This window comes from Onychostruthus taczanowskii, unplaced genomic scaffold (genome assembly GCF_017590055.1).
Source record: "Onychostruthus taczanowskii isolate IOZ18803 unplaced genomic scaffold, ASM1759005v1 scaffold307, whole genome shotgun sequence".
In the NCBI taxonomy this organism is placed as follows: domain Eukaryota; kingdom Metazoa; phylum Chordata; class Aves; order Passeriformes; family Passeridae; genus Onychostruthus; species Onychostruthus taczanowskii.
The window spans coordinates 33975-58587 of NW_024500428.1; the positions used below are offsets into that span (position 1 = coordinate 33975).

Here is a 24613-nt window from a genome sequence, read left to right on the forward strand (position 1 = left end):
GCGGCGGCGGAGGTGCCGGAGGCGGCGGCGGCGCAGCCGGGCCTGCGCCGGGCTCGGGGTCGGGCGGCGGCGCGGCCGCGGGCGAGTCGTGGTACCTGGCGCTGCTGGGCCTGGCCGAGCATTTCCGCACGTCCAGCCCGCCCAAGGTGCGGCTGTGCGTGCACTGCCTGCAGGCCGTGCTGCCCCGCAAGCCCCCGGCCCGCATGGAGGCCCGCACGCACCTCCAGCTCGGCTCCGTCCTCTACCACCACACCCGCAACGGCGACCAGGCCCGCGGGCACCTGGAGAAGGCGGTGAGCGGGGCTGGGATGGCTCTGGGGGGCACGGCGGGCTGGGGAAGGGGGCAGCGGCGGTGGCGGTGCGTGGAGGAAGGGTTGGGAGTGGTGGGGACGGGGGTCTGGGCACTTGGAGAGGGTAAAGAGAAGCGGAAGGGGCGACTGAGGGCTGCTGGCAGCTGGAAGAGATGAGGAGCAGGGCAGGGGGGCCGTGGGAGGCTGCTGGCATGGAGGGGGAGGGTGTCAGGGCGGCTCTGGGGGGTGTTGGTGCCAGCCTAACCCGCTGTGTTCTCTTGCAGTGGCTGATATCCCAGCAGGTATCCTTTTCCCGGGATCCAGGAAGGGCTCCAAGCTCCGAACGGCTCCAAGGAAACTCCCAAAAACACCTCAAGGGCCTGGGGGTGGGGGCACAGAATGGGTGTTTTCATCTGCTTCATCACAGCACCACGGAGTTTGGGTTGGAAGGGGCCTTAAATCCCACCTCATCCCCATTTTCCTGAGGATTTTTGGGGGCTTTGCTGCTGTTTCCCACCCAGGTTTTGTGGTTCCCTTAACGCTGGTGCCAGATCCCCCAGTTTGAAGATGTGAAGTTTGAGGCAGCCAGTTTGCTGTCAGAGCTCTACTGCCAGGAGGTGAGAGAAACCCCCCAAAACCCCTCTGTGCCCCTCAGATTTGGGGTTGGAATGGGGAATTCCCGTGAAAAAATCAGATTTCTTCCTTCCTCACTGAGGAGGTTTTTGCTGGAATTGCAGCAAGAGTTTCCCACTGTAAGAAGATTTTGCTTGGTCAAGTAAATTTTTGGGTCCTTATTAAACAAATGTTTATTTTAGGGGAGGGAGGGAAATCCATGATTTCCTTCAGGATTTTGGAATCCTGGAGTGATTTGGGTTGGAAAGGACCTGAAGGATCATCCAATTCCTTGGGAAGGACTTTTTCTATCCCAGGTTGCTCCAAGCTGGTCAATTCCAGGGATGAGTGGGAATTCTGTCCCAGCCCCATCCCACCCTCCCAGGGAGGAATTCCATCCCAGAATCCCAAAACTGGCAAGCCATTCCCTCTGTTCCTGGTTTGGAAAGCCCCAGTTGGATCATCCCACGTTTTGTGTTCATCTCTGTCACTAGGAAATTGTGCTGATTTCCTCCAAAACCATTTCCTGGGATTTTGAATGCCAGTATCCTGGAATGGTTTGGATTGGAATGACCTTAAATCCCATCCCATCTCACCCTGTACAGGGACAGGGGCACCTCCCAAAATCCCAGATTTCCCCAGCCAGATTTCTCCAATCCTCCCCAAATCCCAGATTTCTCCAGTCCTCCCCAAATCCCAGATTTCTCCCATCCTCCCAAAATCCCAGATTTCTCCAGTCCTCCCCAAATCCCAGATTTCTCCAGTCCTCCTCAAATCCCAGATTTCCCCAGCCAGATTTCTCCAATCCTCCCCAAATCCCAGATTTCTCCCATCTTCCCCAAATCCCAAATTTCTCCAATCCTCCCCAAATCCCAAATTTCTCCAGCCCCATCCAACCCCACCTTGGACATTCCAAGGACGCAGCAACCCCAGATTTCTCCCATTTCATTTTTACTGCTTCCAACACTCTGATCCCTCCTCCCAGCCCTCCCTGGAGGGTTCAGCCTGATTATCCAGGGAATTGCAGGGCTGTGGGGCTCCAGGATCCTGGTTTTTGGTGACTGGGGGTGTGTGTGTTGCAGAATTCCGTGGACACGGCCAAGCCCCTGCTGCGCAAAGCCATCCAGATCTCCCAGCAGACTCCCTACTGGCACTGCAGGCTGCTCTTCCAGCTGGCTGTGAGTCCTTGCAGCAGCAATTCCTCGGGGAAAAAATCCTGCAAAAAATCCTGCATCCCTGTTCAAAACTGCCTGCAAGCCTTGCGTGATTATTCCCTAAAAAAAATTGCTGCTAATGGGTGACTTTTATTCCTTTGTCGGCTAAAAAGTTGTTAATGGGCAGGGAAAAGGCAAATCCAGGGTGGGAAGTGGTGTTGGGTTGGGTCAAGGAATCAGCCAGGATCACTCTGTGGGAATTAGGGACCTGGAATTCCAAGGATGGAGGAAAAAATTCCATTTTGTGGCTTGCAGGGAGAGAAAACCCTGCTGGGGTTGGAAGTGTTGATGGTTTTATGTTGAATGTGGGATGGGAGAAGGAGGAAAAGTGTCCAGGGAAAGGAGCAAGGAAAAGAATCCAAGGAAAATTTTTGTTCCTGCTCTGGAATAGGCTCTGAAATATTTATAAATTAAAAATACTAGTGAGAATAGGGACACATTAAAGTGTGTTTGTGGAAAAAGAACCTTAATTCCCTAATGATTTAGGAATGTTTAGTTTCTCAGGAATTTAGGAATATTTAGTTTTCCAGAATTCATCCTGAGGACTCCAATGCTTTTCCTCTCCTTGGAGCTTCCAATTTTTCCCATTTTTTCCTGATTTCCCATTTCCTTGGAGCCTCTTCCTGAATCCCCACCTGAGTTTGGGAAAGGGATAAAATTTGGGAACACACCTTGGAGGCTCCTCTTGCTGGGAGAGCTCTTGCTCCAGTGTGACAACTCCTGGGTTTTTTGGAGCTGTTGGGATCTGATCAGCACTGGATATTCACCCTTTGCAGGATCTGCCTCCAATTTTTAACCAATTCCTCATTAATTAGGAATTTGAAGATAAAAAAAATCCACCCGAGCTCAGACAAATCCTTGGGAACGCCACAGATTTCTTTGGAAAACGGCTCTAAAACCCCTTTAAGGAGCAGGAAGTTGCAAATCCAGGGATAATGGGATTTTCTTGGGATTCATGGAGCAAATCCTGAGTTTTTGTGGTGTTTTTTTGTTCCCATTTCAGCAACTCCACACGCTGGAGAAGGATTTGGTGTCAGCCTGTGACCTGCTGGGCGTGGGGGCGGAGTACGCGCGCGTGGTGGGCTCCGAGTACACCAGGTGAGGCTTCTGGGCTCCTCAGGGATCCCCGGGCTTCCTGCCTGAATTCCCGGGGATTCCCTGCCTGAATTCCCGGGGATTCCCTGCCTGAATTCCCTGGGATTCTCTGCCTGAATTCCCTGGGATTCTCTGCCTGAATTCCCCGGGATTCTCTGCCTGAATTCCCTGGGATTCTCTGCCTGAATTCCCGGGGATTCTCTGCCTGAATTTCCTGGGATTCCCCGCCTCAATTCCCGTGGCTTCCCTGCCTGAATTCCCTGGGATTCCCCGCCTCAATTCCCGGGGCTTCCCTGCCTGAATTCCCGGGGATTCCCTGCCTGATTTCCCGGGGATTCCCTGCCTGATTTCCCGGGGCTTCCCTGCCTGAATCCCTTGGGCTTCCCTGCCTGAATTCCCAGGGCTTCCCTGCCTGAATTCCCCAGGGCTTCCCTGCCTGAATTCCCTGGGATTCTCTGCCTGAATTCCCAGGGCTTCCCTGCCTGAATTCCCTGGCATTCCCCGCCTCAATTCCCGGGGCTTCCCTGCCTGAATCCCTTGGGCTTCCCTGCATTCCCTGCCGGTGCCTGAATTCCTGTTTTCCCCAAGATTCCCTGCCTGAATTCCCTTGGGATTCCCTGCCTGAATTCCCGGGGATTCTCTGCCTGAATTCCCTGGGCTTCCCTGCCTGAATTCCCGGGATTCCCTGCCTGAATTCCCCGGGATTCCCTGCCTGAATTCCTGGGGCTTCCCTGCCTGAATTCCCCGGGATTCCCTGCCTGAATTCCCGGGGATTCCCTGCCTGAATTCCCAGGATTTCCCTGCCTGAATTCCCTTGGGATTCCCTGCCTGAATTCCCTTGGGATTCCCTGCCTGAATTCCCTTGGGCTTCCCTGCCTGAGTTCCCTTGGGCTTCCCTGCCTGAATTCCCTTGGGATTCCCTGCCTGAATTCCCTTGGGATTCCCTGCCTGAATCCCTTAGGATTTCCTGCCTGAATTCCCCGGGCTTCCCTGCCTGAATTCCCTGGGATTCCCTGCCTGAATTCCTTAGGATTTCCTGCCTGAATTCCCTGGGCTTCCCTGCCTGAATTCCCGGGGCTTCCCTGCCTGAATTCCCGGGGCTTCCCTGCCTGAATTCCCGGGGCTTCCCTGCCTGAATTCCCGGGGCTTCCCTGCCTGAATTCCCGGGGCTTCCCTGCCTGAATTCCCGGGGCTTCCCTGCCTGAATTCCCGGGGCTTCCCTGCCTGAATTCCCTGCCTGAATCCCTTGGGATTCCCTGCCTAAATTCCCTGGGATTTCCTCCCCCAAATCCCTGGGATTTCCTTTATCAGCTCCCTTAATTCTCTTTTTCCTCAGTTTTAAGAGGCAGAAAAAGGCAGATTTTTTTTTCCTGATGTTTTTTTCTTTGTGGATGCAGTAATTTCATGTGGAATTTAATTTAACTTCATTTTCTCTCATTCCAGAGCCCTCTTTCTACTCAGCAAGGGGATGGTGAGTGGGAACTCTCTTTAAAATAAATTATTTCCTGTTTAATTGTGAATTCCAGAGGATTTTTTTTTTTTTGGGGGGGGGGGGGGGAGGAGGGATAAGCAGGATTCCTACGGATAAATCCAGCTTTTCCCTTTACTTTTTTCTGGGAAAAATAAAAGGATTGTTGGAAATTTTCACTGGAGCTTTTGTAATGAGGGATGGAAAAGCTGGTGGGGCGAAGGGGCTGTGGGAATCAGGTGAATATTCCAATCCTGGAATTAGAGAATCCATGGAATTTGAGAATCCAGAGAATTATTCGGCTTGGAAGAACCAGGGACACCTTCCACTATCCCAGGCAGCTCCAACCTGGCTTTGGGCAATTCCAGGCTTGAGGCAGCCCCATTTTCCAAGGGAAATTGTCATTCCCTGAGGGTTCATCCTGGAAAAAGCTGGATTTTCCTTGGGAATTGCAGCTGCTGCTGATGGAGAGGAAGCTGCAGGAGGTTCACCCGCTGCTGACGCTGTGTGGGCAGATCGTGGAGAACTGGCAGGGCAACCCCATCCAGAAGGAATCCCTCAGGGTCTTCTTCCTGGTCCTGCAGGTCACACATTACCTGGATGCCGGCCAGGTACGTGCCACGTTCCAGCTGGGAATTTGGGACAGGGATATTCCCTAAAAAATCAGCCCTGAGGGGATTTTTGGGTTTTTTTTTTTTTTTTTTTTTAAAGGAAAAAAACCCCTTTTGTTTTTTTTCCCAAAAGGTACGTGCCACGTTCCAGCTGGGAATTTGGGACAGGGATATTCCCCAAAAAATCGGCCCTGAGGGGATTTCTGGTTTTGGTTTTTTTTTGTAATGGAAGTAAACTCCTGTTGGTTTTGTTCCCAAATTAAATGAAGAGTGAGGAAATCACTCAATTTGGAGATGTTGTCCACGATATTTTTATATCTGTGGTGGTCTCTGTTGCTTCCCTGGTGTCTTGGAGGGAATAACAGGAATTTTTTGGGGGATTTTGGGAATATTTTGAGCATCCCTTGCTGCCGTTCACCCCCGTGAAAGCGCTGAGGGTCATCAATCCTAAACCAACCCCCAAAACATGGAATTACCACTCTGCTGGGAAGTTTTCCCTCTCCCAGAGCATTCCAGCAGTGGGAGCGTGAGGAATTCCCACCGGGAATTGTGTCCTGGCAGGTGAAGAGCGTGAAGCCGTGCCTGAAGCAGCTGCAGCAGTGCATCCAAACCATCTCCACCCTGCACGACGACGAGATCCTGCCCAGCAACCCCGCCGACCTCTTCCACTGGCTGCCCAAGGAGCACATGTGTGTGCTGGTCTACCTGGTGAGAGCTCTTAATTGGCGCTAATTGCCGATTAATGAGGGTTAATGAGTGATTTGGAGCCAGCGGGGATGGGGTTTGTGGCTGCTTTGGGCCGGTTTTCCCTCAGTGATCCTGGGGTGATGCTGAGGGGGCTGCTCAGTGTGTGAGGAGATGGCAGGCTGGAAATGGGAATTAATTCATTAATTATTAAAGGATTTATTAATTAGTACCTGACTCAAATGGAAATGAAGTTATTTGTAAAAATCAGAGCCGCTTTGGCTTAATTTTATCAACTGTTTGTTGCTTTTTTTTCCCCTCAATATTTGTGGGGTGATGCTTAGGGAGCTGCTTGGTGTGTGTGGGATTCCAGCCTAGAAATGGGAACTAGTTAATAAATGATTAATTAACTGATTAATCAATACCCCAATCAAGTGAAAATGGAGGTATTTGTCCAAATTAGGCCACTTTGGCTTAATTTTATCAGCTGCTTGGTGCTGGTTCTGCCTCAGTGTCCAGGGGTGATGCTGAGGGAGCTGCTCAGTGTGTGAGGAGATTCCAGGCTGGGAATGGGAATTAATTCATTAATAACTCGTTAATTGATTAAGTAATACCTGATCCAAATGAAAATGGAGTCATTTGTACCAAGCAGAACCACTTTGGCTTAATTTTATCAGCATGAGGAGAGCTGGACTTGGAATTGCTGAAGGATTGTGTTCCATTTCTTGGAGATTATTCCAATCCTTGGTAAAAAAAAATCTGGGATTTGAGGAATTCTGTGAATTCCCAGCCCTTCCCTCTCTGCACAGACAGATTTTGGGAATCATGGAATGGTTGGGGCTGGGAAGGAGCTTTAAAATCATCCATTCCCACCCTCTCACTATCCTGGGGTGCTCCAGGATGCTTTTCCAGGGATTTCTGCCGTGGGAATTGCATCCCAGGGGATTCCTGAGGGGGATAATCCTTGCTGTGCTTCCCTGCAGGTGACAGTGATGCATTCCATGCAGGCAGGCTACCTGGAGAAGGCTCAGAAGTACACGGACAAAGCCCTCATGCAGCTGGAGAAGCTCAAAAGTAAGGAAAAAGGCCTTGGATTCCAGGAAAATCCTGGAAAATCCCGTTATTTATTCCTCATTTAAACCCATCCCACAGCCTCTTGAGCTGCTGAGTCAGCCTAAAAGTAAAACTAAGATTAAACCCCTGATTTTAAGGCTGGGTGGTGTCTTCGGAGTGCAAAAATCAACTTTTTGGGGTTTTTTTTTTTTTTTTGGGTGGGATTTGAAACATTCCTGATGGAATTGCCCCTGCTCCTTTCCCAGTGCTGGACTGCAGCCCCATCCTGTCCTCATTCCAAGTGATTTTGTTGGAACACATCATCATGTGCAGGCTGGTGACAGGACACAAAGCCACAGCCCTGCAGGAGGTAACGTGGGAATTCCAGCATTTCCTGGCTGGGAGTGGCTCCCAAAAAATGGGAATGTTCTGCAGGAACAGTCTCTGAGACGTGGGAATTGCAGTGTGGGGCTCAGGTGGGAATTCCTGCTGGGTTATTGATGGATACAGCCAGCCTTGGTGGGGCTCAGGGCTTGGGAAATGTGGGATTGGCTCCTCTTCAATATTTATTTAAGGGCACTTTGGAATTGATTGTGGGATAATCAATAATTGGTCGGATTGACACCTTCCTGGTGGCAATTCCAGCCTGATTCCAGTGGTTTTTTTCCCATTCCATCCATTCCAGAGTGGCTCCTTCCTCTTCAGGTTCCTGCCTTGTCCAGGTGTTTCCCAGTTTTCCACATTCCTGCTTTTCCTCCTCTTTCCTGGTTCATTTGGGTTGTTCCAGAGGAAACTGGACTTTTTTTTTCCCTCCATTTTTCCAATCATTTTAAAATCCTGGGAATCCAATCCCTGCTGCCAGCTTTGCTGGGAATGTGCTGGGAATGGGGAGGGATTCAGCCTCCTGCTTCAGTCTCCTGAAACCCATCCCAATCCCAGATTTTGGGAGGTTTTATCCCACTTTTCCTGGAAAACCTGGAGGGATCTGTGGCTGTGAATTTCAGGGGGGTGGAGGAAACCATTCCAAACGGGCTGGAATGTGGGAAGGATGTGAGGAAATCCCTTTTCCTGTGCTGGCAGCACATCCCAACTCCCCTTTTATCCAGTGCTGGAGGTCCTGGAGCCGATCCAGGATCCACGAGGGGTGCAAGGAGTGGGATTTGGAGCACAAAACTGAGGGGGAAAAGTGTCAAAAATGGGGAATTGTGCTCTTGCCCAGATTTCCCAGGTCTGCCAGCTGTGCCAGCAGTCTCCCAGGCTCTTCTCCAACCACGCTGCCCAGCTGCACACGCTCCTGGTGAGTTTTTGGGGTGAAACCTGGCAATTCTGCATCCCACTGGAATTCCAGAGAGGAGATTTCCCTGGGAATTACAGATCTGCACCATCCAGATCTGCTCATCTCCACCTGAAAACCCTTTGGAAACAGAATTCCAGGATGGAATTGGGTGGGCAGGGGCACTTCCCACTATCCCAAGTTGCTCCAGCAATTCCTGGAGAGAAAAATCCCATTTTTCTGTGGAGAAAATTCCTGGGATTTGCCTTTTCCTGGGTGTTTTTGACATCCAGGCCTTGTGTGGCAGCAGTTCCTTTATGAAGGGAGGATGAATTTGGGAGGAACCAGCTGGAAAAGCGGAAATCCAGGGATTTCAGCTGTGCCCACTGGAGATGGTTTTATGTGGGAATTGTGGAAGGGGAAGGGTTTTTGTAGGGAATACTGGTTTTCCATGATTTTAATAAAGATTTTTTAGCTAAATTAAGCTTTTTTTTTCTCCCATGAATAATTTATTTTAAAGGACATTTTGTAGAAATTCCTTATTTTCCCCACACCTCAGACTCGTTGCTCCCTTTTTCCTGCTGTTATCCCAATATTTCCATGGATTTGGAACGTTTTGGGCTACATTCCCAAAAATATCCTTTCTTTTCCAGGGTCTGTACTGCATCTCTGTCAACTGCATGGACAATGCAGAAGCACAATTCACTACAGCACTGAGGGTGAGATTTTATTCCCAGATTTCCTCCTGGAAACTTAGGGATTGCAGTGTGAATTTGGGAGGGAAACCTTCTTTAATTCCATTATTTATCAACGATTTTCCTTGGATCGGGGGGGGAATTTTTAAAATACCAATGTGTGATTTTTTTTTTTAGCCAGGATTTTTTTAATGGCAATGGTAACGATTTTCCTTGGATCAGGGCGGGGAATTTTTAACATTAAAATACCAATGTGTGATTTTTTTTTTTAGCCAGGATTTTTTTAATGGCAATGGCAACAAACTGTGAGGAAAAAGAGACTGAAATATTTGGGAATTTTCTCTTTTTCCAGCTCACAACGCACCAGGAGCTGTGGGCATTTATTGTCACCAACCTGGCCAGCGTCTACATCCGGGAGGGGAATCGGCACCAGGAGGTGAGCTGGGCTCTCCAAATCCTGCTTTTCTGTGCACAAAATCCCTGGGATTTGCCTTTTTCTGGCTATCTTTTCCATCAGGGCCTTGCTGGCAGCAGCTGCTCAATCGGGGGGGTGGGAATTCCCAGTTTTCTGTGGACAAAATTCCTTCAATTTGCCTTTTTCTCTGTGTTTTTGCCATCAAGCCCTTGCTGGCTGCAGCTCCTTCATCAGGGAGTGGGAAATCCCAGTTTTCTGTGGAGAAAATCCCTGGGATTTGCCTTTTTCTGGATATTTTTGCCATTAAGGCCTTGCTGGCAGCAATTGCTTCATGAGGGGAGTGGGAAATCCCAACTTTCTGTGGAGAAAATTCCTGGGATCTGCCTTTTTCTGGATATTTTTGCCATTAAGGCCTTGCTGGCAGCAACTCCTTCATGAGGGGTGTGGGAAATCCCAACTTTCTGTGGAGAAAATTCCTGGGATCTGCCTTTTTCTGGATATTTTTGCCATTAAGGCCTTGCTGGCAGCAACTCCTTCATGAGGGGTGTGGGAAATCCCAACTTTCTGTGGAGAAAATTCCTGGGATCTGCCTTTTTCTGGATATTTTTGCCATTAAGGCCTTGCTGGCAGCAACTCCTTCATGAGGGGTGTGGGAAATCCCAACTTTCTGTGGAGAAAATTCCTGGGATCTGCCTTTTTCTGGATATTTTTGCCATTAAGGCCTTGCTGGCAGCAACTCCTTCATGAGGGGTGTGGGAAATCCCAACTTTCTGTGGAGAAAATTCCTGGGATCTGCCTTTTTCTGGATATTTTTTCCATCAGGGCCTTGCTGGCCACATCTCCGTCATGAGGGGTGTGGAAATTCCTGAGGAATCATCTGGAAAACTCCGAAAGTTCTGGATTATTCCCACAATTCTTCCCACTTTATCTCTCAAATCCTGCTTTTCTGTGGAGAAAATCCCTGGCATTTGCCTTTTTCTGGGTATTTTTGCCATCCAGGCCTTGCTGGCAGCAACTCCTTCATCAGGGAGTGGGAAATCCCAACTTTCTGAGATAAAAATTCCTGAAATTCTGCTTTTCCAGGGCATTTTTTTCCATCAGGGCCTTGCTAGCAGCAGCTCCTTCATCAGGGAGTGGGAAATCCCTGTTTTCTGGGGAAAAAATTCCTGAAATTCTGCTTTTCCAGGACATTTTTTTCCATCAGGGTCTTGCTGGCAGCAGCTCCTTCATGAGGGGAGTGGGAATTTTGGAGGAATCATCTGGAAAACTCCAAAAAGAATGTTCTGGAGCAGGATTTTCTGGATTATTCCCACCATTCTTCCCACCCTTACTCTCAAATCCTGCTTTTCTGTGGAGAAAATTCCTGGGATTTGGCTTTTTCTGGGTATTTTTTCCATGAGGGCCTTGCTGGCAGCAGCTCCTTCATGGGGGAAGCAAAAAATATCCGTAAAGTTTGTGAATTCTTTAGTTAAATTCTGGTTTTCATTAATCAAATCCGGTATCAAATTCATTACCAGAGCCACCAGCTCCAAGTTTTCTGTGGGAATTATCCAGGAGATGCTGTGGAATGGGAGGAGATTTGGGATAAAACTTGGATTTTTGGGATCAAAACAAGCCTAAAATTCCCAATATTGGGATAAACTTGGGATGGTTTGGGTGGAATTTCACTGTTTTGGTGTTGATTTTCCCTTGAAAATTTGATTTTTCCTTTTTCTCTCCCACTTTCCAGCTCTACAGTTTATTGGAAAGGATAAATCCCGACCACAACTTCCCTGTGAGGTGAGAATTCCCACAAATCCCAACATTCCGGGCTGGGAATGATGGATTCACAGCAGCATTTTCAACAAATCAGGGGGGAAAAATCCAACTCACTCCAAAGGGAAACACGGGATGGGGCTCAAATGGAATATTTTGCTTGGAAGTTGGATTTTGGGGTGGAATTCCTGGGAATTTGGGTGGGATCCTGAGGTATCCATGTTTTTTTTTTGTTTTCCATAGTTCCCACTGTCTGCGGGCTGCAGCGTTCTACATCCGAGGGCTCTTCTCCTTTTTCCAGGGAAGATACAACGAGGCCAAGTGAGTCCAAGCCCTGGGAAAAGCAGGAAAAATGTGGGGAAAATCTGTGGGAAAAGCCACCCTGGCTTTTTTTGGGATGGGAGTGGGAATGCCAAGGCTTTGTGGCCATCCCATTCCCATGGATTTCTCCTGGATTGGCCGGGGATGAAGAGTGGGGATGTGGTGGGGGTTGGGCTCTTTCCTTGGGAATCATTCCCTGCCATCCCTGGGAATCTTGGGATTGTTCTTCCCTGGAATCCTTGGGAATCTTGAGAATGTTATTCCCTGGAATCCCTGGGAATCTTGGGCATGTTATTCCCTGTAATCCCTGGGAATCTTAGGAATGTTATTCCCTGGAATCCCTGGGAATGATTGGATTGTTATTCCCTGGAATCCTTGAGAATCTTGGGATTGTTCTTCCCTGGAATCCTTGGGAATCTTGAGAATGTTATTCCCTGGAATTCCTGGGAATCTTGGGCATGTTATTTCCTTGAATCCCTGGGAATTTTGGGACTGTTATTCCATTGAATCCTTGTGAATTTTGGGACTGTTATTCCCTGGAGTCCTTGTGAATTTTGGGACTGTTATTCCCTGGAATCCCTGGGAATCTTGGGCATGTTATTCCCTGGAATCCCTGGGAATCTTGGGCATGTTATTCCCTGGAATCCCTGGGAATGTTTGGATTGTTATTCCCTGGAATCCCTGGGAATCTTGGGCATGTTATTCCCTGGAATCCCTGGGAATCTCGTGCCTCTCATTCCTTTCCATCCCAAGGATCTGCACCTTCCAAGGGCCCAATCCAAGAGAAAACTCAGGAATTCCCTTTCTGGAATCTCCTTTCTCCCAGCTGCCACCCTTCAGGAGTCAGCCCAGGCTGCTCCAATCCCATTTTTCCCGTTTTTCCAGGCGTTTTTTGCGGGAGACGCTGAAGATGTCGAACGCCGAGGACCTGAACCGCCTGACGGCGTGCTCGCTGGTGCTGCTGGGCCACATCTTCTACGTGCTGGGCAACCACAGGGTGACTCCCAGATACCCCCCATCCCTGGAATCCTGCCATGGGCATTCCCAAAAAAAATCCCCCAAAAAAATCCCGAAGGAAATCGGGATATGGGCGGGAATAATGGGATTTTTGAAGGGTTTTTTTAGTGCTGTCGCATCAGAAGTTGGGGTTTTTTATCCCCCTGGATCATCCAAATCCCTCCCAATCCCTGGAGTCCTGGAATTGGCATTCCCAGAACAAATCCCAAAAAAAAAGCCCTCCTTGTGAATTTTGGGACTGTTCTTCCCTGGAATCCCTGGGAATCTTGGGCATGTTATTCCCTGGAATCCCTGGGAATCTTGGGCATGTTATTCCCTGGAATCCCTGGGAATGTTTGGATTGTTATTCCCTGGAATCCCTGGGAATCTTGGGCATGTTATTCCCTGGAATCCCTGGGAATCTTGGGACTGTTATTCCCTGGAATCATTGGGAATTTTGGGACTGTTATTCCCTGGAATCCCTGGGAATCTCGTGCCTCTCATTCCTTTCCATCCCAAGGATCTGCACCTTCCAAGGGCCCAATCCAAGAGAAAACTCAGGAATTCCCTTTCTGGAATCTCCTTTCTCCCAGCTGCCACCCTTCAGGAGTCAGCCCAGGCTGCTCCAATCCCATTTTTCCTGTTTTTTCCAGGCGTTTTTTGCGGGAGACGCTGAAGATGTCGAACGCCGAGGACCTGAACCGCCTGACGGCGTGCTCGCTGGTGCTGCTGGGCCACATCTTCTACGTGCTGGGCAACCACAGGGTGACTCCCAGAGCCCCCCATCCCTGGAATCCTGCCATGGGCATTCCCAAAAAAAATCCCCCAAAAAATCCCGAAGGAAATCGGGATATGGGCGGGAATAATGGGATTTTTGAAGGGTTTTTTTAGTGCTGTCGCATCAGAAGTTGGGGTTTTTTATTCCCCTGGATCATCCAAATCCCTCCCAATCCCTGGAGTCCTGGAATTGGCATTCCCAGAACAAATCCCAAAAAAAAAGCCCTGAGAAAATCCCAAATTAAATCAGGGAATCCTTGGGAATCCATTGCCCTACAATCCCCAAGAGTCTTTAGGAATCTTGGGATTGTATTCCCTGCAATCCCAGAGAATCCCTGGTACTCTTGGAATTTTATTCCCTGCAATCCCAGGAAATTCATGAGAATTTTGGGTTTTTATTCCCTGCAATCCCAGGGAATTCTTGAGAATTTTGGGTTTTTATTCCCTGCAATCCCAGGGAATTCTTGGGAATTTTGGGATTTTTATTCCCTGCAATCCCAGGGAATTCTTGGGACGACTGTTACTCCCTTCCATCCCAAGAAATCTTGGGATTTTATTCCTTTCAATCCCAGCAAATCCTTGGGATCTGATTCCTTTTCATCCCAGGGAATCCCTGGGAATTTTGGGATTTTATTCCCTTCAATCCCAAGAAATCCTTGGGAATCTTGAACATTTTCCTGCCTTCCATCCCATCGAGCAGAGCGACAAAAATCCAATTTCCCACCGGGAATTTTCCATCTTTTCCACTCAACCCGTGCTGGAAAGGGCAAGAAAAAAATTCCCAAAAATCCCAATTTTCCCTTTTCCCTTCCTGATTTTCCTAGGAAAGCAACAACATGGTGGTGCCAGCCATGCAGCTGGCCAGCAAGATCCCAGACATGTCCGTGCAGCTCTGGTCCTCCGCCCTGCTCCGGGGTAAATCCAGGATCTGGGAAAATGGGAAACGGCCTGGGGAGGGTGGGAATGTGGGGATTATCCCAGGGGTGGGAATGTGCAGCTCCAGGGGTAATCAGGGATCTGGGAAAAAGGGAAATGGCCTGGGGAGGGTGGGGATTCCAGGGAAAATGTGGGGAATGGGAATGTGCAGGTCCAGGGGTGATTTGGGATCTGGGATTATCCTGAAAAACTGGGAAACGGCCTCACGGAGGGTGGGAATGTGGGGGAAATGTGGGAATTATCCCAAGGGTCTGGGGAAATGGGAATGTGCAGCTCCAGGGGTAATCAGGGATCTGGGAAAATGGGGAGGGTGGGGATTCCAGGGAAAATGTGGGGAATGGGAATGTGCAGCTCCAGGGGTGATTCGGGATCTGGGAGCAGCCTGGGAAAACGGGAAATGGCCTGGGGAGGTTGGGAATGATGGGGGATTATTCCCAGGGGTGGGAATGTGCAGCTCCAGGGGTGATTTGGGATCAGGAATTATCCTGGAAAACGGCCTCAGGGAGGGTGGGAATGTGGGGGAAATGTGGGAATTATCCCAAGGGTCTGGGGAAATGGGAATGTGCAGCTTCAGGGGTGATTCAGGATCTGGGATTATCCTGGAAAACTGGGAAATGGCCTCAAGGAGGCTGGGAATGATGGGATTATCCCAGGGGTGGGAATGTGCAGCTCCAGGGATCAGGGATTGTCCTGGAAAACGGCCTCAGGGAGGGTGGGAATGTGGGGGAAATGTGGGAATTATCCCAAGGGTCTGGGGAAATGGGAATGTGCAGCTCCAGGGGTAATCAGGGATCTGGGAAAATGGGGAGGGTGGGGATTCCAGGGAAAATGTGGGGAATGGGAATGTGCAGCTCCAGGGGTGATTCGGGATCTGGGATTATCCTGGAAAACTGGGAAATGGCCTCAAGGAGGCTGGGAATGATGGGGGAAATGTGGGGATTATCCCAAGGGTCTGGGGAAATGGGAACGTGCAGCTCCAGGGGTGATTTGGGATCTGGGATCAGCCCAGAAAACTGGGAAAGAGCCTTTGGGATAGTGGGAATTACAGGGGAAAATGTGGAGCTGATCCAAAGGCTGGGAATGTGCAGCTCCAGGGATAACTCAGGGTCAGGGATTATCCTGGAAAAATGGGAAACAGCCTTTGGGAGAGTGGGAATGACAGGGAAAATGTGGAGATTATCCCGAGGGTGTGGGGGACTGGGAGAGCTGGGAATGTGCAGCTCCAGGGGCAGTTTGGGATCCTTGGGAATCCATGTCCCTACAATCCCAAGGAATCTTCAGGAATCTTGGGATTTCGTTCTTTTACATCCCAGGGAATCCCTGGGAATTTTGGGATTTTATTCCCTGCAATCCTGAGGAATTCTTGGGAATTCTGGGATTTTATTCCCTGCAATCCCAGGGACTCCTTGGGATTTTGGTGCAGACCCCAAACCCAGAGAGGTTTTTTGGGATGAGGCAGCTCAGAGGTGGGAATGGGATGAATCCCAGGATTTTTCCAGAACAGGCTGGAAAGCCAAAAAAATCCCAACCCAGGCAATTCCTGGGATTTGGATGCTGCCAGGAGCTGGCAATCAGGGAAAATTTTGGGATCTCCGTGGAGCTTTTGGGGCTGATTTTGCCTCAAATCGAGGCGATTTTGGGATCTTATTCCCCGCAATCCCAGGGAACCCTCGGGATTTCGGTGCAGACCCCAAACCCAGGGAGGTTTTTTGGGATGAGGGGGGCTCAGAGGTGGGAATGGGCCGAATCCCAGGATTCCTGTGCCTTTTCCAGACCTGAACAAGGCGTGTGGCAATGCCATGGATGCCCACGAGGCCGCCCAGATGCACCAGAACTTCTCCCAGCAGCTGCTCCAGGACCACATCGAGGCCTGCAGCCTCCCCGAGCACAACCTGATCACGGTCAGAGCCCGGGAATTCCCAGAATTCCCAAAATTCCCACCTTGCCCACGGCAAAAAGCGCCCTGGAGGTCATTTTTAGGGGTTTTTTAATGGGATTTTTTTTAGTGTTGTCGCATCCAAAGTTGGGATTTTCCTCCTCCTGGATCATCAAAATCCCTCCCCAATCCCTGGGATCCTGCACTTGGCATTCCCAGAAGAGAAATTCCCAAAAAAAATCCCAAAGAAAATCAGGATGTGGGTGGGAATAATGGGATTTTTAAGGGGTTTTTTTAGTGCTGTCACATCCACAATTGGGATTTTCCTCCCTCTGGATCATCCAAATCCCTCCCAGTGGGATTTTGGCTTTGAAATCCCAAAAAAAAAAAACCCTGGAAAACCAAATCCTAGCAGGGTTCCCTGGTGGAATGTGGGATTCCCTGGGAATTCCATAATCCTGAGGCAATTTTCCCCATTTTTCCTGAGATTTTGGCTTTGAAATCCCAAAAAAAAAAAACCCTGGAAAACCAAATCCCAGCGGGATGTGGGGTTGGAATTTGGGATCCCTGGGGCAGGGAGGGTTTTCCTGGGAATTCTGTGATGCTGAGGGAGTTTTCTGGGAATTTTTCCTGGGATTCTGATCCAGTTTTTCCCTTGCAGTGGACGGATGGACCCCCCCCAGTCCAGTTCCAGGCCCAGAACGGCCCCACCACCAGCCTGGCCAGTCTGCTGTGAATTCCAGGAAAATTCCAGGAAAATTCCAGGAAAACTCCAGGAAAACTCCAGGATATCCACCAACAACATCCCGGGACGGGAAGGAAAAAAAAAAAAAAAAAAAAAGGCATCAAAAACTTGGGAAAAGAAACAAAAAAAAATTCCACGGAAAAGCTTCAGAATTCCCTCTGGTAGTGAAAAAAACCCAGGAATTTTCCAGGGATTCCCAGAGCCTCCGGAGCTGCTTTTCCAGGTGGGAATATCCAGGTGAATCCCAAGGTTGGATCCTGGAGGGAATTGCCAGGAAAAGCTGGGAATCCTCAGGGATAAGGGGATGAGGAAATCATGGATTGGATTCCCAGCTGGAATTCCCCGAGTGGAAATTCCCATTTTTTTGGGAAGGAGGAATTCCAGGATTTCCTGGGACGTCCCTCCCTGCAGCCACAGCTCTCCCCATGCTTTTGGGATTGGGAAAAATCCGGAGTTTTCCTGCTGATCCCAAATTTTTCCAAGCTGAAGGCACCACCTGTGCCTTAAGAATTCCCAAATCCTGGGAATAAATCCCAATCCTGAGGTTTGGGATGGAATTCCAGCCTTGCCCTTGGCACAAAATTCCTTTTTCCAGGTTAAATTCCCTGGTTTTAACCCAGTTTTTTTTTGATTTCCCAGAAATCTGGGAATGCTGCATCCCAGAAAAAAGCTGGAAGTTTTTCCAGGATCCCAGCAGTGCCTGGGGTGAAACTGAGTTGTTTTTCCCAGTTGGAATTTCTCCAGATTTCTGGGAAAGGGGGTGGGAAAAAACCTCTGGAATTCTTGGAGAGAGGAAAACCAAAGCCCTGGAACTGCCAGAGATTTTTGGGAATTTTTAGTCCCACCTGGATAGGAAAGAACCTTAAAATTCCCTTAAAATTCCCTCATTCCCTTTCCTTCCCAAATCCCATCTTTTTCCAGAGCAAGGAATTTTTTCCACCTAAATTCCTCAATTTTTTTCCTCTGGAATTCAGGGATGAGGTTTTTGTTTTTGGTTGTTTTTTGTTTTTTTTTTTGGTCCCATTCCCAAAAATTTGCATTTTCCATTTTTTTTCTGTGGAAATCCTGGTCCTAAATCTGCAAAGGACCTGGAAATCCCTGGAAGTTTTGGGAATTGGGATTTTTTATTCTGGATTTTTTTTTTTTGTTTTTTTTTTTTTTTTTTTTGGTCCCATTCCCAAAAATTTGCATTTTCCATTTTTTTTCTGTGGAAATCCTGGTCCTAAATCTGCAAAGGACCTGGAAATCCCTGGAAGTTTTGGGAATTGGGATTTTTTATTCTGGATTTTTTTTGGGGGGGGATTAAGGAAAACCCTCAGTGCCATTTGAACTGAAAAAAACAGGGGAAAAAATCCCCCAAAATTCCCAAATCCATGGATTTTCCAGCCTGGATCGGGGGGGGATTAAGGAAAACCCTCAGTGCCATTTGAACTGAAAAAAAAAACAGGGAAAAAAATCCCCCAAAATTCCCAAATCCATGGATTTTCCAGCCTGGATCCAGGGAATTCCCATGGGAAACTCCTGGGGTTTTTTTTTGGGATATTTGGGATCCCACAGAGACAGAACCATTCCAGGAATTTTGGGATTTGCATCAGGAACTGGGGGAGTTTCCCCAATTTTGAATTTTTTGGGAAGCACATTCCCAGTTTTTATTTCCTCTGAGGTGCAACAATTCCTTGGAATCTTTTTCCTTGGAATTTTCCTGGCTTGGGAAAGGCTGAAATTCCCAAATCCCAGCCAGGAAATCCAAATTTTCCTTTCTAACTCTGGAATATTCCAGAACATTCTGCAATTTCAGGCCCAACTCGGATCCAGCTTGGAATTTTGGGCTCAAATTCCCAACTTTTGGGCTGGAAAAGCCTCGGGATGATCCCAATCCCAGGGCAGGGACACTTCCACTATTCCAGGCTGCTCCCACCTGCATTTGAGCACTTCCAGGGCGGCCAAATCCCAAAAATTTTGGGGAAAAAACACGGAAAAAAATGGGGAAAAATTGGGAAAAATCCCAATTCTGGAGAGCTGTGGTTGGGGCTGAGCTTTGGGAATTCCCCAGGTGGGAAAAGATCCTTTCCCACCCCCGGAGACGCCGAGGAAGGAGCAGAATTCCCAAAAAATTCCCCAAAATTCCCAATTTTCCGCCTTCCATCTCCTGTAAAAATCCATCAAAAATCGGTGAAACAGCCGGAAAATCCCTTGGGAATTCTGGTGGGGGTTGGGGTGGGAGCTCTGAGCTGATCCAGCTCCCGGAATTCCCAAATTCCCGGCGGAAATTCCAATGTACAGAGCTTTTTACCATTGTATATTAAATTATTTAATAGCTTTTCGTGGCAGTTTTTCCTTTTTTATTTCATGGGAAGGAGGAGCTGAAATTCCTCGGAATTTTGGAGGAAAAATCCAGGATTTTCTCTGGGTTGATTTGAGTTTTTTCCTCCTAAAATCATGGAATTCTCTGGAGAAATGAGCACAAAATTCTTAAAAATAGAACTATTTTAGGGAATTGGAGAGGTTTTTGTAGGATTTTTCGTGGAAAAAACAGGATTTCTCCCTAAAATCTCATGCCTGGTGTGGATAGTATAAAAATAATGGGATTTCTGTTCAGAGCCTGCAGCTGTTTTCCATCTGGATCCCATTCCTGAGAATCCCCCAAAACGGAAAAATCCCCGCAATTTCCCCAAAAATTAAAAAAAAAAAAATCCCCCCAAAAAATCCTCCAAAGATCCCCAAAAAATCCTCTGTCAATTCCCCAAAACCCCCTCAAAATTCCCCAATATTCCCCAAAAAATTCTCCCAAAATTCCAAACAAGTCCCTCCAGAATTCCCAAAAAAAAAAAAAAAAACCCCCAAAATTTTCCAGGGAAAGTTTGACACCTGTGGTGCCAGGAGGAGGAGGGGGGTGAGTTTTGGGGTGAAATCCTGGGAATTGGGGAGGAAGGGATGAAAGTCACCCCAAAAATGTCACCCTGGGGGGGGGGGGCCACCCAAAAAACAAAAAATCCTTAAAAATCCCCCCCAAAAATCATCCAAAATCCCCCAAAAGTTTCAAACCCCACCGGGAGCGATCCCAAATCCCACCGGGAACGATCCCAAATCCCACCGGGAACGGTCCCCGATCCCACCGGGCCGGATCCCGGCGGAGCAGCCGGACCGGACCGGGCAGCTCTGACCCAGTTCAGCCCCTGAGTCACGGAGCGGGGCCCGGCCCCGGGCCCTGCCCCTGCCGCCGGTCCCCGGCCCCGCCCGGCCCTCAGCCGGCCCGGCCGCAAGCCCGCCCGCAGAACCGGCTCCGCCGGCCCCGGTGCCTCCCCCGCTTCCTGCCGCCGGCCCCCCCCTATCAGCGGCCCCAGCGCGGCCTGCGCGGGCGGATAAGGGCGGCGGGGCCGGCCCCTCCCCGCGCCGCCATCACCTCAGCCGGCCCCGGGAGGAGCCAGCGCGGCCCGGCCCCGGGGGAACCGGCCCCGCCGCACCGCCCCCTCCCCGCGGGCCGCGCTCTCATTGGCTCCTCTTGGGGGCACGCTGGCTCCTGTTGGATAGCTCAGCTATCAATCAAATGCAGACCACGCCTCTTTCCTCCCTCACGGCAGGGGCGAGGCGCGCACCGCGGGGTCGCGCCGCTGATTGGTTAATATGCCCGTCAATCAAACACAAACCGCGCCTTTTTCATCACGGCTTACTACGGAGGCGGTCCTACTGCTGACTCTTCGAACCGATTGGCTGCAGGGCAGGCAACCCACCTTTCTATTTGCCGGCGCCTCTGTCAATCATTAGTTTAAAGATTAAAAAAAAACCCACCCAACGCAGCGCCCCAGGCCTGGGCAGGGGGCGTGGCCGGGCGCGAGGGTGTCCCAAATCTGCCTGGCAACGGGGGGGGTCCCGGGTTGGGAAGTCCGAGGGGAGGGTGGGCACGGGTGAGGGGGTGCCAGGGAGGAGCGGGAGTGCATCCTGGGAGTTGCCCGATAGGCACAGCCACCAGAGCATGTCAGCAAAGGCGGATTATTGGTGCCAGAGCCTTGGGAAGGCGGGGGAGGGGAGTGGGGGAGGGGACGGGCCACCACCGGGGCCACCGGGGCCACCAGGCCACGGCTCGGGGCTGCCCAGGCCGGCCGGGGAGCGCGGGGAGCCCTGAGGGAGCCCCCCCGAGCCCCGGGGACCGCGCTGTGGCCGCGGCTGTCCCCGGTGTGCGACGGGCCCGGAGTGGCACTCCGGAAACACGGAGAAAGTTTTGGGCACGGGGCGGGGAAACGCGGGGAGAGGAGCGGGGATGTGCGGGGAAAGGAGCGGGGATGTGAGGGGAGAGATGAGGGGGAAAAGGAGCGGGGATGTGCGGGGAGATGAGGGGGAAAAGGAGCGGGGATGTGCGGGGAGAGATGAGGGGGAAAAGGAGAGGGGATGTGCGGGGAGATGAGGGGGAAAGGAGCGGGGATTTGCGGGGAGATGAGGGGTGCAGGGAATTCTGAGGGGTTTGGGGAGAACTGAGTGGTACAGGAAAAGTTGAGGGGTTTGGGGAAAAGTTGAAGGGTTGAAGGGGAAAACAGGGATGCAGGAAATACTAAGGGGTTTGGGGAAAGGCTGAGGGATGCAGGGAATGCTGAGGGGTTTGGGGAAAAATGAGGGGTGAGGAGAAACTGAGGGGTTTGGGGAGAACTGAGTGGTACAGGAAAAGTTGAGGGGTTTGGGGAGAAGTTGAAGGGTTGAAGAGAAAAACAGGGATGCAGGAAATACTGAGGGGTTTGGGGAAAAGTGAGAGGTGCAAGAAAAGTTGAGGGGTTTGGGGAAAAGTTGAAGGGTTGAAGGGAAAAACAGGGATGCAGGAAATACTAAGGGGTTTGGGGAAAGGCTGAAGGATGCAGGAAATGCTGAGGGGTTTGGGGAAAACTGAAGGGTGCAGGGAATTCTAAGAGATTTGGGGGAAACTTGAGTGGTACAGGAAAAGCTGAGAGGTTTGGGGAAAAGTTGAAGGGTTGAAGGAAAAAACAGGGATGCAGGAAAAGCTGAGGGATTTTGGGAGAACTGAGGGGTTTGAGGAAAAAGCTGAGGGATTGGGGGAAACAGGGGCTGAGGGAAAGCTGAGGATCTGCTGGAAAATCCCAGGGGCTGCTGGAAAACTTGAGGGTCTGGGGCAAAATCTGAGGGTTTGGCCTAAAATTGAAGGGTTTGTCCTAAAATCTGAGGGGCTGAAGGGAAAGCTGGGGCTGCACTGGAAAACCTCAGGGGTGGCAGGGAAACTCAGGGCTCTGCTGGAAAACTCAAGGGATTTTCTGCTGGAAAATCCTTGGGTCTGTCCCAAAATCTGAGGGTCTGTTCCAAAATCTGAGGATCTGTCCCAAAACTTGAGGGTCTGTCAGAAAAGTTGGGGTTCTGCTGGAAAACCTGAGGGGCTGTCCCAAAATCCAGGGATTTGTGCCAAAACTCGAGGTTCTGCAGGAAATCCTGAGGGTTTGCCCCAAATCCTGGGATTCTGCTGGAAAACCCCAAGCTCTGAGTGAATCCCGAGGATTTATGGGATAATCCAAGGATCTGCTGGAAAACCCTCAAAACTCCGAGGGTCTGCCCCAAAAGATCCCCTGGAAAACTCTGGGATTCACTGGAAAACCCGAGGGGCTGGGGCAGAACTGCAGGGGTTGTCCCAAACTGCCCAAATCCAGGGCTTTTCCCCAAAACCTGCGGGCCTGGGGATCTGCTGGAAAACCTGAGAGCCTGTGGGAAGGTCTGGGGTGGATCCCAGGGATCTGGGTGAGATCCGTGCTTCTGTCCCAAATCTGTGGTTCTGTCCCAAATCCCAGGATTTTGTGGTGAAACCCAAGGGTCCGTCCCAAATTCTGGGGGGTCTGTGGTGAATCCCAAGGGTCCATCCCAAATCCAGGCTCCATCCCAAATATCTGTGTGAAATCCAGGCTCCATCCCAAATATCTGTGTGAAATCCAGGCTCCATCCCAAATCCCAGCTCCATCCCAAATCCAGGTTCCATCCCAAATCCCAGGGTTCCATCCCAAATCCAGGCTCCATCCCAAATATCTGTGTGAAATCCAGGCTCCATCCCAAATCCCAGCTCCATCCCAAATCCCAGGGTTCCATCCCAAATCCCAGGGTTCCATCCCAAATCCAGGCTCCATCCCAAATCCAGGCTCCATCCCAAATCCCAGGGTTCCATCCCAAATCCACATTCCATCCCAAATTCCAGGTCCATCCCAAATCCCAGGGTTCCATCCCAAATCCAGGCTCCATCCCAAATCCCGGTTCCATCCCAAATCCTGGGTCCATCCCAAATCCAGGCTCGATCCCAAATCCAGGCTCGATCCCAAATCCAGGCTCGATCCCAAATCCAGGCTCGATCCCAAATCCAGGCTCGATCCCAAATCCAGGCTCGATCCCAAATCCAGGCTCGATCCCAAATCCAGGCTCGATCCCAAATCCAGGCTCGATCCCAAATCCAGGCTCGATCCCAAATCCAGGCTCCATCCCAAATATCTGTGTGAAATCCAGGCTCCATCCCGAATCCCAGGGTTCCATCCCAAATCCTGGTTCCATCCCAAATCCAGGCTCCATCCCAAATCCAGGCTCCATCCCAAATCCCAGGGTTCCATCCCAAATCCCAGGGTTCCATCCCAAATCCCGGCTCCATCCCAAATCCTGGTTCCATCCCAAATCCCAGGGTTCCATCCCAAATCCAGGCTCCATCCCAAATCCCAGGTTTCCATCCCAAATCCACGTTCCATCCCAAATCCAGGCTCCATCCCAAATCCCAGGTTTCCATCCCAAATCCACATTCCATCCCAAATTCCAGGCTCCATCCCAAATTCCAGGCTCCATCCCAAATCCCAGGGCTGCCAGGACCAGGAAATTCCCTTTAATTCCCCCCCATTCTCCCTCAGCTTTGCCCCCTTTTTTTGGGATTTGGGGAGTTGGAGAAAATCCAATTAATTCTGAATTTTCCCCTGCCCCCTCCCCCCCCTTCCACTCTTTTCCCTGTTTTTGGGGGAAAATCCAATTTCAGGATTTTTTTTTAGAGAGGCTGTTGGGAAAATTGAAGGATTTGGGGGGGATTCATTCCCAAATTTTGATCAAGGAGTAAATTCCCGGTGGGAAAATAGGGAAAAACTCCATTTGTTTTAACTTAAATTTAAGGAAAAGTTACTTTGTTTCAACTAAAATTCCTTAAAAAGTTGGAAATTGGAATTTGCTGAGTCCAAAGCAGTGGAAATTCCAAGGAAAAGTGTGGAATATTTCAGTCTGGGGAGAGGAAAATGGGGCTTTGAGAAGGAAAATGGAATTTGGGAAGGAAAATTCATGTTTTGGGAAAGAAAATCCCTGTTTTTTAGAGGAACATGGAGTTTTAGGAAGGAAAATCTGTGTTTTAGGGATGAAAATCCCAGTTTTTAGAAGGCAGTCAGCTTTTAAAATTTGGATTTGGCTTTTTTCCCTCCCAAAAAAACTGGAAAAAGAACTTTTTCAGGAGTTTAAGCACGAATCCCAACTCCAGACCAGCCCCTGTTGGAGCTGCGTTTTCCAGGGAATAAAATGGAGCTGAAATTTCCATTTGACGCTCCGAAAAATCCCAAAAATCCTTGAAAAATTCCCATTTCCTGCTGCCAAGAATTCCAGAGGGGATTGCAGGACCCGGCTTGTCCAGGCTGGGGCTGGAGCTGGGAAAATTTGGGATGAAATCCCCCAAATTCAGCCACTTTTCCTTGGGAATCTGCTTGGGATGAGTTTTCTTGGGAATTCCTGATCCCTGTTTCCATGGGGATGGGACAGAAGGGTTAAACCTCGGGATAGGGGCCCAAAATCCAAGGATTTGGG

The 24613-nt window shown here is 49.9% G+C and overlaps 1 protein-coding gene across 1 annotated transcript; it reads left to right on the forward strand.

Annotated features, from left to right (window-relative positions):
* The first annotated feature begins 6 nt into the window (after positions 1-6).
* Positions 7-18204, forward strand: MAU2 (MAU2 sister chromatid cohesion factor). The gene is made up of 19 exons (XM_041409687.1): positions 7-293; positions 575-592; positions 842-907; positions 1985-2080; positions 3120-3214; positions 4655-4682; positions 5135-5290; positions 5852-5998; positions 6958-7048; positions 7294-7397; positions 8247-8324; positions 8954-9019; positions 9348-9431; positions 11140-11189; positions 11409-11486; positions 12372-12483; positions 14084-14174; positions 15969-16096; positions 16733-18204. Exons 1-19 carry the CDS (start codon positions 204-206, stop codon positions 16805-16807), a joined length of 1653 nt encoding a protein of 550 aa, XP_041265621.1. The 5' UTR covers positions 7-203; the 3' UTR covers positions 16808-18204.
* The last annotated feature ends 6409 nt before the right edge of the window (positions 18205-24613 follow it).

What these genes read in the sequence shown, in the direction of transcription:
- MAU2 (XM_041409687.1), top strand. Translation starts at nt 204, where the DNA reads ATGGAGGCCCGCACGCACCTCCAGCTCGGCTCCGTCCTCTACCACCAC. An exon ending in CAGAGCTCTACTGCCAGGAG is followed by an intron (nt 908 to 1,984) that starts GTGAGAGAAACC and finishes TGTGTGTTGCAG; the next exon opens with AATTCCGTGGACACGGCCAA. An exon ending in GTGGGCTCCGAGTACACCAG is followed by an intron (nt 3,215 to 4,654) that starts GTGAGGCTTCTG and finishes CTCTCATTCCAG; the next exon opens with AGCCCTCTTTCTACTCAGCA.